Source organism: Lepus europaeus, chromosome 14, assembly GCF_033115175.1.
Source record: "Lepus europaeus isolate LE1 chromosome 14, mLepTim1.pri, whole genome shotgun sequence".
NCBI lineage: Eukaryota > Metazoa > Chordata > Mammalia > Lagomorpha > Leporidae > Lepus > Lepus europaeus.
Window position 1 is genome coordinate 74,067,613 of NC_084840.1, and position 14,143 is coordinate 74,081,755.

General features: G+C 39.8%; 1 protein-coding gene and 1 non-coding gene across 2 annotated transcripts in view; both read left to right on the plus strand.

Moving 5' to 3' along the window:
- The window catches only part of ITIH5 (inter-alpha-trypsin inhibitor heavy chain 5), a 109,210-nt gene that overhangs the window by 48,424 nt on the left and 46,643 nt on the right, over positions 1-14,143 (plus strand). The window contains exons 6-7 of the mRNA XM_062210947.1: positions 8,230-8,399; positions 9,084-9,200. Of these exons, the coding sequence (XP_062066931.1) occupies positions 8,230-8,399; positions 9,084-9,200 (287 nt within the window). The remainder of the gene's footprint in view (positions 1-8,229; positions 8,400-9,083; positions 9,201-14,143) is intronic.
- LOC133774061 (U1 spliceosomal RNA) lies at positions 4,884-5,046 on the plus strand. The gene has a single exon (XR_009868038.1). It is a non-coding gene; the product is annotated as a U1 spliceosomal RNA (small nuclear RNA).

A 14,143-nucleotide genomic window follows, 5' to 3' on the forward strand; every position in this document is an offset into this window, starting at 1 on the left:
TAAACAGCACTCTGGCCTCAGAATCAGCCCTTCAGTCAGTTGGATCTGGCTAAAAAGCCCATGAGAGTTTCACAGGCATGGAAAGCCAAGACACTGTGGCAAAAAATGACCTAAATGAAAGATCTCTGTGAGTGAGATCCCAGTGGAAAGAATGGGCCATCAAAGAAGGAGGTACCTTTCTCTGAAGGGAGGAGAGAACTTCCACTTTGAATATGGCCTTTTCTAAATTAGATTGGAGTTGGTGAACTCAAGAGGCTTCCATAGCCTTGGCAGCTCATGACAAGAGCCTCGGGTGATTATTGATGTCATAAATAAGAATGTCAATTGTTAAATCAACAACAGGAGTCACCGTGCACCTGCTCTTCATGTAGGACCTCTGTCCTTAATGTGTTGTACTATGCAAATTAATGGTAAAACTACTACTCAAACAGTACTCTATGCTTTGTGTGTCTGTGTGGGTGCAGTCTGTTGAAATCTTTACTTAGTATATACTAAGTTGATCTTCTGTATATAAAGATAATTAAAAATGAATCTTGATGAAGAATGGGATGGGAGAGGGAGTGGGAGGGAGGTTGTGGGGGGAAAATCTCTATAATTCAAAAGTTGTACTTTGGAAATTTATATTTATTAAATAAATGTTGAAAAACAAACAAACAAAAAAAGCTACTGCCGAGGGAGAAGAGGATGAGAACTACTAAGTATTGCGCGTACCTACTATGTGCCAGGCACCTTATGTATGTGATCTCAGCTAATCCTGATGCTGGTCTTATGACTGTGGACTTGAGTCTCAGAAATACCAAGCTAGTTGTTTTGAGTCTGTCAGAATCCACAGTCAACTTTCATTGGTTGTCTTTGGCTTCAAGAGATAACATCGCTTCTTGCTCAACAAGCCTGTGCTTTAGACAGGAAGAGAGCCTCATGGGGACCCCGGTGGCCTGAGAAGCAGGGAGGAATCAGTAGTGGAAAAGCAGTGGTTGGTCATTTTTTCCCCGTGGGCAGCCAGAGGCCCCTGTGTTTACTTAGAATATGTTGCTTGAGAGGAACCCACTGATGTCTCAATGAAAACAGGAGATGGCATTAGAAGACTCAGCCTCTCCCAGATCAGAGCAGGTACCACAGTTCACTCCTATCCTCTGACCAAGTGGGCAAGAAGGAAATAAAACAAAGAGGAGGAAAAGACACGTGGGTCCTCATTAGAAAAATAGGTCAGATTCTGCCTCTCTCTGGTCAGCTCCCAAACTCTTCCCTTGCACTCTTCATTATCTTCAGAACGCATGCCATGACTCTGAGGACTCTGCTGATACAATCCATTGTGCTTCTGAAATATTGTGTGGCGCTTAGCAGCATGAGCCCCAGTTAACAGTAAGGAAACCCAAACACCCCTCTTCTGCTTGGGGATTTTAGTCAACAACTGTGGAATAGCCTATACTAACCTATTTAAGCTACTTTATTCTAATAAAGAGAAGATTTTATTTTCAAGACATGTTACTCTGGAATTGTTCTGCAGCAAACTTTTTTTTTTTTTAAAGAATAGATAATGGAAAATGCATGGGGTCATATTTAGTTTCAGTATTTGGAGGGTGGAAGTCAGCATCATACTCTAGGTTCCTTGGTGAGTAACAAAATTTCTAATCCACCCAGTCTTCGGGTCTGTGAAATAAGCCCATTTAGAGGAATCTCATGAATTTTCATCATGAACCAGCAAACACCAGAGGTCAATAGGAAACCAAAATAATAATGCACTATCCTTTCTCATGGTCTATATCAAAGAGGCTAGTCAAATGCATTATGAAAAAGGAAATTATACTTTTTAATCACCCCGGCTTTCACTCAGCCATGAATGGTATTAATTCAGGGTACTTGTAAAAAGCATTTTCATGAGAGAGATATAAGGCAAGACAAAGTAGGTACATGCTGATAGTATAAAGAGAGGCAAATCTAATTATTGTGTTATCTCAGAATCTCAAGGTTGCCTAATTACACACAAGAAATTTTATTACCAATTTTCTATATGTAAGGCACATAGACTGTATGTAAGACACACACCGACTTCCTGTGAGCAGAGACCAGACTCACCAGGGGGGCTTGTTAAAATACACATCACTGTGTCCCATCCCTGGGCTGTCTGACTCAGGGTTTCTGTGTTGAGCCTGAGAATTGGCATTTCTAGCTGTTTTCCAGGCAATGCCTATATTGCTGGCCCAAGACCATACTGTGAGAGCTGTTCTACATCTTCCTTCTCTGTAAGTTGTTATTGAAGGTTTGATTTGAACTCTTCCAGTAAGATGACTTGTGAAAGCTGTCCACACCAATAGAACATCCTTAATCTTAGAGTTTACCAATACTGCCCTGACAAGTGCTTCCTGGTAACTCTATCCCTGGTCCTAATTCTGCCAGCTGGAATTGCTTGGGATACACCTAATCCCCATATAAATGCCTACAGAAACATATTCAACCCAAGAAGAGAACAGATAGGAGTCTGTGATGCCAATATTATTGTGGCAAACAATTGGGAGCACATAGAATAAAGTACTCTATTCAATGTATATAGCATGATGGAAATTTTATATACAGTACAACAATGAAACTGTCTTACATGTCAAGGCATAGAATATTTTCATCACTGCAAAAGATTCCCTGGTGCTTTTTCCCAGTCAGCATTCACCCCCATAGAGGTAACCACTGTTCTACCCTGATCACCATGGTTATGTTGTGCTTGCTCTTCAACTTTACATAAATAGAATCCTAGAGAACACACTCTTGTATCTGATGTTTTCACCTAATGTGACTATGAGACTCAACCACGTTGAAAGTAGCATAGTAGTTCTTTCACTTTTATTGCTATATACTATCCCAAGTCTGACATGCTTTATTGGCTTATATTTAATTCCTTCTATTTTGTATACATTTAAGGTTGATAATAGTGGCTAGCACGACTGCTTACCATGAATTAGAATGGTGCTAAGGACGTTACATCATTTAATCTTTTCAGTAGTATGAAATAGTTACTATAGGTTGAGCCATCCTTGAACAAAAACCAGTAATGCTCCAAAATTCAAAACTTTATGAGTGCAGACATGACACCACAAGTAGAAATTATATGGTTGACCTCATGTGATAGGTCACAGTCAAAATCCAGGTGCAGGGGCTGGCGCTGTGGTGTAATGGGTGAAACCACCGCCTGCGGTGCCGGCATCCTATATTGGTGCCGGTTTGAGTCCTGGCTGCTCCGCTTCCTATCCAGCTCCCTGCTTTGGCCTGGGAAAACAGTAGAAGATGGCCCAAGTCCTTGGGTCCCTGCATCCGCGTGGGAGACCTGGAAGAAACTCATGTCTCCTGCCTTTGGATCGGCGCAGCTCCGGCCGTTGCGGCCAATTGGGGAGTGAACCAGCGGATGGAAGACCTCTCTCTCTCTTTCTCTGCTCTCCTTCTCTCTCAGTGTAATGCTGACTTTCGAATAAATAAATGAATATTTTAAAAAATGCAGATGCATTAAAAATTCTGTACAAAATTACCTTCAGTCTATGTGTGTAAAGTGTATATGAAACATAAGCAAATTCTGTGTTTAGACTTGGGTCCCATCCCCAAGATATGTAATTATGTATATGCACCTATTCTAAAATCTGAAAAAGTCTAAACTCTGAAACACTTCTGGTTCTAGTCATTTCAGATAAGGGATACCCACCCTGTACTACCATCAGTCTGTTTTAGAGATGCGATAACCTAGATTTGGAAACTTGTCCATGGTCTCATAGCTAAGAAGAAGTGGGACCAATATTTGAATGCAGAGCCTTCTGACTCATGATCCCAAGTCTTAGCTGCTGTATTACCCTTCTCATTCTTGATGCTTGGCCAGTGTCTACCAAGGAGAGATAGACCCTAGAGAGCACTTAGTTTCCTTTGCTTTCAAGGACTTTTCAAGGCATCTTCAGCCATGCTGGTGAACCTGACAGTGACACTTGTCAACCTGCGTGCCACCTTGATTGTCCTGACTCCTTCAAATGAGTAGAACTATTGGAAACCTGCTGTCTTTTACATAACTCTAAAAAAGTAGGGGCTGGTACTCTGGCATAGCAGGTAAAGCCACCGCCTGCAGTGCCAGCATCCCATATGGGTGCCAGTTCGAGTTCCGGCTGCTGCACTTCCTATCCAGCTCTCTGCTATGGCCTGGGAAAGCAGTAGAAGATGGCCCAAGCCCTTGGGCCCCTGCACCCACCTGGGAGACCTGGAAGAAGCTCCTGTCTCCTGCCTTCGGATCGGCACAGCTCTGGCCATCGCAGCCAATTGGGGAGTGAACCAGCGCATGGAAGACCTCTCTCTCTCTCTCTCTCTCTCTCTCTCTCTGTATAACTCTTTCAAGTAAAATAAATAAATCTTAAAAAAAAATTAAAAAGTAATCTTCCATTTTCTAGCTCTCTGATCACCTCCAAAATTCCTGCCCTTGATATGTGCAAATAATAGAAGAATTAGTTCTGCCTTGTGGTTCCTGTTAATGTTACAACTAAATTGTGTCTGAAAAGTAATTGTTCTGTTGAAGAAAATGTTTAAACTTCCTTTGACTTTGGTGTCTAGTAAACTGTTAGCAGAAGGAAGTTTATCCTTAAATACAAATTGCTATGGCCATTTATGTCTCATTTCCTTTTAAATTCTGCTAATTAGAGATCAGAAATTGCTGGTCAGCCTATTCCATGGTTTCAACTTGAGCAGATATAAAAGGATAATCAGCTACTTCACAGCAGCTTTGGCTTTGATTTGTGCCTGTGTGGAAAAAAAAAAAAAGAACTCAACCTATGTTTAAGAATTCTGATTTTATTGTCACATTTTAAAGTAGTTTTTATTTGAGAAATGAGGAGAGGGATAGACGGAGACTGAAATAGAGAGCTCTGCTTACCTGGCAGGGGAGATACCATGATCACCAAGGTGGTTTTCCCAGGGTGAGGCTCATCCATTGCACTCGGATATGCTGACCCCTGCGATTTCCCCAAATGTGGTAAACTCGACTGCATAGTTTGTGGTAGTGGGGGACTGTGTTCCCGCTCTCCCCTGAGGTGGGGTGGGGGGAGCGAGAGCTGCCATCTGCTGGCTTACTCCCCAAGTACCCTCAAAGATCTGAGGGTGAAGACAACACCAGGGTAGCAGGGACCCAATAAATTGAATTATCACTCTTGCCTCCCAGGGTCTGCAACATCAGGAAACTGGAGACAGCAGCCTTAGTCTGGACTCAGAGCCAGGCACTTTAATATGGGATGTGGGCATCCTAACCAGTGTCTTAACCACCAGTGCAAATGCCTGACCCTATTTTCATATTAATGGTGTATGCAGATGTTAAACTTCAGATTTTTAGTGCCAAGTGCATAGATAGGTTGGATTTATAAAGATGAGTATTCTGCTACGTAATTCTCTATGTTCTAACAAGAAAAGAAGTTCAGGAGTGAGAAATGAGATGCTCTTGTTTAATCTTCATCACATTAGATTTTCATAAATCACATAAAATTCATTTATCTGTTTATCTTTCTATAATTATTTTATATATATATATATTTATATATATATATATATATATATCTCCTAAGAGTCATGCTGGGAAAAGCTTTCGTAAATGGTGTTTTCTTAAAAGTCATAAAGTTTGTATTTTTAAAAAAGATTTATTTATTTGAGAGGTAGAGTTACAGAGAGAGAGAAGGAAAGACAGAGAAAAAGGTCTTCCATCCGCTGGTTCACTCCTCAAATGGCCACAAGGGCTGGAGCTAGGCTGATCTGAAGCCAGGAGCCAGAGGCTTTTTCTGGGTCTCCCACGTGAGTGCAGGGAACTAAGCACTCAGGACACATGCAGAGAGCTGGATGAGAAGAGGGGCAGCTGGGATGCATATGGGATGCTGGCGCCACAGGCTGAGGCTTAGCCCACTACGCCACTGCGCCGACCCAAAAGTCATAAAGTTTTTAAACAAATAGCATGTTAAGACAACCAAATGATTTATGGAGTAATTCCATATGGAAGGAATAATAGAATTAAAAATCAACATTTTGCAACTCTCATGAAGTAATGCATATAATGTCATCTGTGAGTGATAAAACTTTAAGCAAAATATTGTGGGAAATACATAAAGGGTGGGGAGGGTGGTCAGACTGACAACACCTACATCCACTGTCAGTCTTACTACCACTAGAGGTAGATCTTGAAGTGCTCTGTACCTTCTCTTTTTTTTTTTTTTAAATCCTCATTTATTTAAAGAGGAGAGAGAGAGAGAGAGTGAATGAACTTCCCTCTGGTGGTTAACTCACTAAATGGCTGCAATGGCTGGGGTTGGGCCAGGCTGAAGTCAGGAGCCTGGAGTTCCATCCGGTGTCCCATGTGAGTGGCAGGGGCCCAGTGGTTGAACCATTACCTGCTGCTTTATCAGGTGCATTAACAGGGAGCTGGATGGGAAGCGGAGCAGCCAGGCTTTGATCGGGCATTCCCAGGTCGGATGCCTGGAATGGTGAACAGTGGCTTCACTCGTTGCACCACAATGCCAGCCTCTCTGTATATTGCAATATGACAAAGTAGGTAAGTACTCAGCCTCGCCTATGAGATATTCTACAGATGCTTCTCCTTTGACGTATTCATCACCTATGACGTAGCTGAACAGCATTAAACCTGCATCTAACCATGCTTTTAGCTCCATCTACCAGAATGCCAGAAAACACAGAGGGTTGAGCCTTTGGGGCTCAACCTTGACTGCATATGATTAGCATCAAATGGGCAAATTTTGTAACGTTGATGCTCAGGTTGTGTCCCATTGAAATGAGCATCTCTGGGTCTAAAGTCAATAATTTTTTTATAGCTCCCCCAGATGTTATGATATAAACCAAGTTTGGAAACCAGGGAAAGGGAGGAGCAAGTTAAAGGATTTGGCATGAAATGCAGATTGTGAGAAATTACATAGGACAAGCAGCCGCTGGTTTACAACACATATGTAGTGTTGGAAAGCAAATGCGTGTGTGGGTTTTGTGCGGGAGCAGCAATAGGCAGTCAATATCAGAGAAACTGGGTTCACTTCCCCACTCTGTCTCCTAACTCCAGCTTCCTGCTAATTCAGACCCTGGGAGGCAGCAGGGATGGCAAATATTTGGGTTCCTGCCAGGGAGACCAGATGGAGTTCCTGGCTTTTCCTGGCTTTGGCCCTAGCCCAGCCACAGCCATTGTGGACATCTGGGGTGTGACCCAGCAGAGGAGAGCTCTCTCTGCCTGTCAAATGAATAGATTAATTGATGATTTTAAAAAAAGAGAAGAGCTGGGAGTGGGGGAGGCCACTTGTAGATTAAAAGAGACTTCAGAAACTTTGTTTTGATCTTGATTCAAAGACATCAGCAATACTATAACAGGTTTTCAAGAATCAGATATTTAAACACAGGCTGGATATTATAACAATAATAAGGCATCTAGCATTAATTTTGTTACTTGTGATAATGATTTTCTGGCTTTAGAAAAAAGTTCTTAGAGACACATACTGATGTTGTTAAGGATAAAATATGATGTCTGCGGTTTGATTTAAAATATGTTTTAAAATGGTGAGATAAGAGACTGGCACTGTGGCACAGTGGGCTAAAGCCACGGCCTGCAGTGCCAGCATCCCATATGGTTGCTGGTTTGAGTTCTGGCTGCTCCATTTCTGATTCAGCTCCCTGCTAATGCACCTGGGAAAGCAGCAGGAGGATGGCTCAAGTCCTTGGGCCCCTGCACCCAGGTGGGAGACTCAGAAGAACCTCCTGGATCCTGGCTTCAGACCTGTCCAATCTGTCATTGGGGCCATTTAGGGTGTGAACCAGCAAATGGAAGATCTCTCTCTGACTTACCTTCTCTCTCTCTCTGTCTCTCTCTAACTCTGCCTTTCAAGTGAATAAATAAATCTTTAAAAAAATGATAAGATAAAAGCATAGAAAAGGATGGTAAAAAGTTGAATACTGTTAAAGTAGGGTGATGTTTGCATGGGAGTTCATTTTAGTATCCTCTCTACTTTTGTGTGTTTTAAAAATTTTCATAAGAGTAGGCTAAATAGGAGGCATAAATGTAAAATATATGACATATCTTTTGCACTGTGATATATTATCAACAAAAGTCTCAGAATTTCATATGAAATACAAACATGGAATAAATGGATGTCTACCCACTGTGTCCATGCAAAACAGTTCTTTTTTAGGAAAATATTATAAACTCAGTTATTAATTATGTTTATATCTTATTTGCAGAGGATTCTGGGCCTCCTCCTTCCACTATTATCAACCAAAATGAAACGTTTGCTAAAGTTGTTTTTAAGCCTAGTGTGGTGCAGCAAGCCAGGATTGCCCAGAATGGAATTTTGGGAGATTTCGTCATTCGATATGATGTCAACAGGGAACAGAGCATTGGGGACATCCAGGTAAGGGCTTTGCTGCTGCTATTTCCTACTGGTTACTGGACTCTTGTAGTCAGATTTAGAACTGTACCTACTTTAAGGAGAAAGAACTTTTTGGTTCTTAATAAAAACTTTTTTGAATTGAAAATATGCTTCCAAGACACTGTTGGTGTTCCCTAGCTGGAAGCTGAGGGCACCTATTTCCTGCTCCAGTAATCCAGAGAGCAAATGAAATCTGTCCTGTAATTTTCCCTATGGTGTTTTAGATGAGGTTAGAATTTTGGTTCATCTTCAATTTTAATTAAAAGAGATTACTCTGTGGCTCATTTCCCTCTAGGTTTTATTACTCTGGAGACAGGGTGGGAATGTTAAAATGTATTAATGTGCACCTGGAATGTAGACAGCCTTGATGTCTCAACTTGTAAAAAAAACAGATAGCGAAGATCAGAATGGGGTAGAGAATCAAAATTAAATTTATAGTCCTGGTTACATTTCAAAGTGTGAGTCTTTCCTTGTACAGATTAAATTAGCATTTAGTTCTCTTGGAGGGATTAGGATCATAGATAATTTTACTTTGGGTGTGGAATGTGATCCCAGACTCCATTTCATTCTGTCTTTGACCTTTTGAAGTTCCATACACTACCCATTTTCGGTATTTATCCTCCCTAATTTGGATATTGCCATTTTTGCTTCCTTTTGCCTCTCTAGGTTCTAAATGGATATTTTGTGCATTACTTTGCTCCTAAAGACCTTCCTCCATTGCCCAAGAATGTGGTGTTTGTGCTCGACAGCAGTGCCTCTATGGTCGGAGCCAAACTCCGGCAGGTGAGTGAGTGCCAGCTGTCCATTTTTTCTTGTCTCACTTTTGCCTGGGACAATGATCTGCCTTGTGAGTGAAACTGAGTTCATGACAAATATCCACGTTATCATCCAGCTAGTCCTGCCTACAGAAAACATTCCTGAAGCCATTCAGTTAAGCCATTGATATAAACTTTTATTTTAGAGTTATGGTTTTAATAGAGCAGAGAGACAAACTATAGAAACACCTTGAAGTAAAAGGGCAGTGACAGGTGGGTAGAGTGAGATCAGAATGCACTGAGTGGGCGACTCAGCACTGATGTGGACAGAATAATTCTGTTCAGTGATGATGTCCTCTGAGAACAATGGAGGAGAATCCTTAGCAGCCTTCTTGGTCTATCTTTAGAACAGGAACCTGGGTCTCACTAATTCAGAACAGTTATACTCATAGAATTTGGGATGAATTTTCTAAAAAGATATTATTTATTTATTTGAGAGGTAGAGTTACAGACAAAAAGAGGGAGAGACAGAGAGAAAGATCTTCCATCCACTGATTCATTCCCCAAATGCCTGCAATGGCCAGAGCTGGGCTGATCTGAAGCCAGGAGCCAGGAGCCAGGGGATTCCTCTGGATCTCCTATGTGGGTACAGGAGCCCAAGCACTTGGGCCATCCTCTACTGCTTTCCCAGGCCATAAGCAGAGAGCTGGAACAAAAGAGGAGCAGCCAAGACACAAACTGGTGCCCATGTGGGATGCTGGTGCTAAAAGGCAGAGGCTTAGCTTACTACACTGCAATGCCAGCCCCTAGGATGAATTTTGAAATTCTAGGGCTGAAAGGAACACCAAAAGGACATGTAGTCTATGCTAAAAAATTGAATTATTCCCAAAATATTATTTACATTTTCCCTTACAAACCACTAGAAAAGATTTTTACATATCTTATTCTGGAATCAGAAATACATGTTGGAAAGTGAGAGTTTTGGCTGCCAGATTAATAATATTTCTGCATTCATCAAAGACTGAGATCTTTGAGCTTACCTTTTAAAATCCATTATCTTTTTTGTCAATAATACATATGTGTTTTAGTGGGTAAAATAGTATCTCTAAGCTCTTAAGGGCCCTTTATCCCACCTGTTTCCACCCGTAGATCCTACCACACATGTGGTTGAACCTGGTTCTAGCTGATAAACTGTTGCAAATATTCTTTATCGGTCTACCACTTTATAAATGGTTTCTTGGTCCATTTACATTATAAGAATAATATAGTAAAACTCATATATCTTTTATTTATGATATCTTGTTTTCCTCTACCCCAAAATAGAAAGAAAATATATTCCAAAATGTGATGTGAGGATAGAGTTTAACTATATTCTTTCGGAATACAGCCAAACGTAATTTCTAATTCATATAGCAAGAAGATAACCTCAGCTTGTAAAGCAGCTGCTTGTAGCTCTCCAAAATCATGTTCCTGTACAAGTTCAGCTTGCCAGCTCCTCCATTTGAGTTGCTTCTTTCTTGCCTGAATTTCTTACTTCCTTCTAGAGTTACTTTTCTTTAGCTTGAAGAACATCCTTATGAATGCCTTGTGCTTATAAATGTATTTTGAGAAATTCTCCTAGTTCTGGTTCTCTTGAAAAATTATTTACCTTACCTCATTCTCCAAGGATATTTTTACTATATATAGAATTCTAGCTTGCAGTTATTTTCTTCAGTATGGTGAAGATAGATTCCATTGCTTCTTAGCTTCCATTGTTGCTGTTAAAAAGTCAGTTCGATTTTTAACTATTGTTTGGTTAAAGTGAATCTTTGATTGTTGGCTACTTTCTCTTTGACTTTAAGTTTCTGTAGTTTTAAATTGATGGTTCTGAGTGTGTATTTATTCTTGCTGAGGCTCCTATATCTTCATGAATGTGTGGATTCACAAGAAAATCCTCAGCTATTATCTCTGAAATTGCCTCAATCTCCTTTTTATATCTCTTGGTCTCTTCAATATATGCCAACTTCTGATTTTTCATACTTTATTCCAAATCTATCTTCCAGTTTACAAATAGTCTGTTTAAGATATGTCAAATCTACTGTGAAACTCATACATAAATTATTTCAGTTATTATCTTTTTAGCTCCAAAATTTTATTTGCTTCTTTTCCAAATTTGTCACTTTTTAGAATTTTCAGACATTTAAAAAGTGTTTAATAATTTTTTAATTTTCTCAAGCATAGTAAGCAGTTATTTTAAAGTCTGTCTTGATAAACCAAATTTTAGAGCTCTGTAGGGGATGGTTTTATTGAATTTATTTCTTTTGTGATGTGTTATCTTCAATTGCAAGAGGATCACTATATTTTAAAATTTCTTTGTAGAAATAGTTTGAGGCCTGTTCCTCTAGAGAATATTTTGGCTAGTTTCTGTCAGGTACCTGGGAGAATTAAAGTCTGGACTCATGTTAGTGCATTTTCAGGCCTTGGGATTTTTCTAGATATCCCAGATGGTCGAAGTCCTTTCAAGAGCTGGTATATTTCTGTTTTGCACAAAATGAAGAGTGTTCCACAGTCCTTGGAAGACTCTGGATGTTGACTATTGGCCCCCTAAGCTACAAAGTGATGTTCAGACTCTCAGATATCGCTGCGGCCTTGGTAAACATTCCTTAGCAAACATTCCCAAATGCTGATCTCCTTAAATTTTCATCTTTTACTAGATCTTTTTTTGGTTAATTCTCTGTACTTTCAAGATTTTTCTAAAAATACATTTTGTTTATCTTTTTTTTTAAAATTGTTCTCTGTAGGAAGATTGTGTCCAAATTACTTTCAAATTTCCAAGTTTTCCCTCAAAGTTTTATTTTTTATCTTAATTTAAAAATTTTTTTTACAGAATCCACCAAAGTTTTAATCACACCAAAGTGAAGCATTCTTTCACAACAGCTGATTATGTATTTATATATTTTTATTTTTTAAAAGCAATTATTTTATTTATTTATTTTTAAAGATTTATTTATTTCTTTGAAAGGTAGAATTACAGAGAGGCAGAGGCATAGAGACAGAGATTCCACTGGTTCATTTCCCAGATGACCACAACAGCCGGAGTTAGGCTGATCTAAAGCCAGGAGCCAGGAGCTTCTTCTGAGTCTCCCACATGGGTGCAGGGGCCCAAGGACTTGGGTCTTTTTCTACTGCTTTCCCAGGCCAAAGCAGAGAGCTGGATCGGAAGTGGAGCAGCCGAGATTATAACTGGGACACAAACTGGTGCCTGTATGAGAAGCTGGCACTGCAGGCGACGGCTTTACCCGCTATGCCACAGCACCGACCCCTATTTTATTTATTTAAAAGACACATTACAGAGAGAGGCAGAGACAGAGAGAAAGGGATAGAGATCTTCCATCCACTGTTTCCCTCCCCAAATGGCTCCAACGGCTGGAGCTGAGCTGATCCAATGCCAGGAGCCAGGAGCTTCTTTGTGTCTTCCACATGGGTGCAAAGGCTCAAGGACTTGAGCCATCTTCTGCTACTTTCCCAGGCACATTAGCAGGGAGCTGGATCAGAAGTGGAGCAGCCGGGACTCAAACTGATGCCCATATGGGATGCTGGTGCTGCAGGCTGGAGCTTTAACCTACTGTGCCACCGCACTGGCTCTGGCTGATTCTTTATTGATGTTTGGGAAGCCTCATGGCCTTTCCATTTTACTAAATACTCTAAATTTTTTTTCACCTTATGCACTATAGGTTCTTAAGTATTGTTTGTTGAGCAAATTGTTTTTGTGACTTCTGTGGCTGGATAATAGATGTTGATGGATAATTATAACTTTTGTATTTTTTTATTTCAATTATCTTTATATACAAAAGATCAATTTAGTATCTATTAAATAATAGCTTTTGTATTTTTTTAAATCACTGCTGACCCTAGAATATGTGCTAATTAGGTCTTTCATTTGATGTAGTGTGACAATTCCCATTTGAATTTTGAATGAACACTTATTAAGTAGGTACCATGCTGCTAGACTTTTTCAATGTATCTCATTAAATTCCTATGTGCCTATTAATCTTAACATATTCTTTCTTTATTCTCTCTCTCTCTCTTTCTTTAAATAGCAAGCTTCAAGAGGACAGTGTTTGTGTTTCTTCTGAATAAACATAACTTGATGAAAATATTGATTAGCAGGGAGCTTAATTGGAGTATAGCAGCTAGGACACAAACTATTACCCATGTAGGATTCCGGTGTAACAGGAGGCAGCTTACTCATTATACCACAGTGCTGGCCCCCTTAAATATTCTTTAAAAATTAGATTTTAATAGCCATAGAGCAATGCTTTCAATAGAAACTTAAACGAGAAGAGTCATGTTTTGTACCTGTGCTAATCTAGAAGCCATTAGTCACATACTGTAACTATTGATCACTTGAAATGTGGCTAATTCAACTGGGGAGCTGAGTTTTAGATTTGAGTCTATTTAAATAAATGTGCATGTATGTAGATAACTTCATGTGATTAACGATTTCCATATGGGACAGTGTAGCTGCAGGCCATTTACTCATTACGCTTCCAGGAGAGACTGGATCATGACCATTTTCCTCTGTTTTTCTTCCTTTCTCTGTTAAAAACACCATTTGGGTGACCATCTTTATGTAGAAATCATTGATTGCGTACCCATTTTCTTTTCAGAGTCTTGGAAGTAGAAATACTGGGGCAAAGGATACTGAGTCAGTTGTGGTTTTTGATACATGTCAAAGCAATATTTTTCTAAAAAGCCTATGCCAATTTATGACATTTAAAATGGTTACCAGAGTAACAATTCCAAATGAATTAAAGGATTACAGGTAATAACCCTGGAACCACACCCCCAAATATGTAAGAAAATAAAGGTACATATTTAACTAGTTTTGAAGTGTGGGGAAACTTTCTAATCCTAAAAACAAAATCCCAGCAACTTGGGCTACATAACAATTATAAACTTGTGCTGAAAATAAAAAAAAAAACACATGTT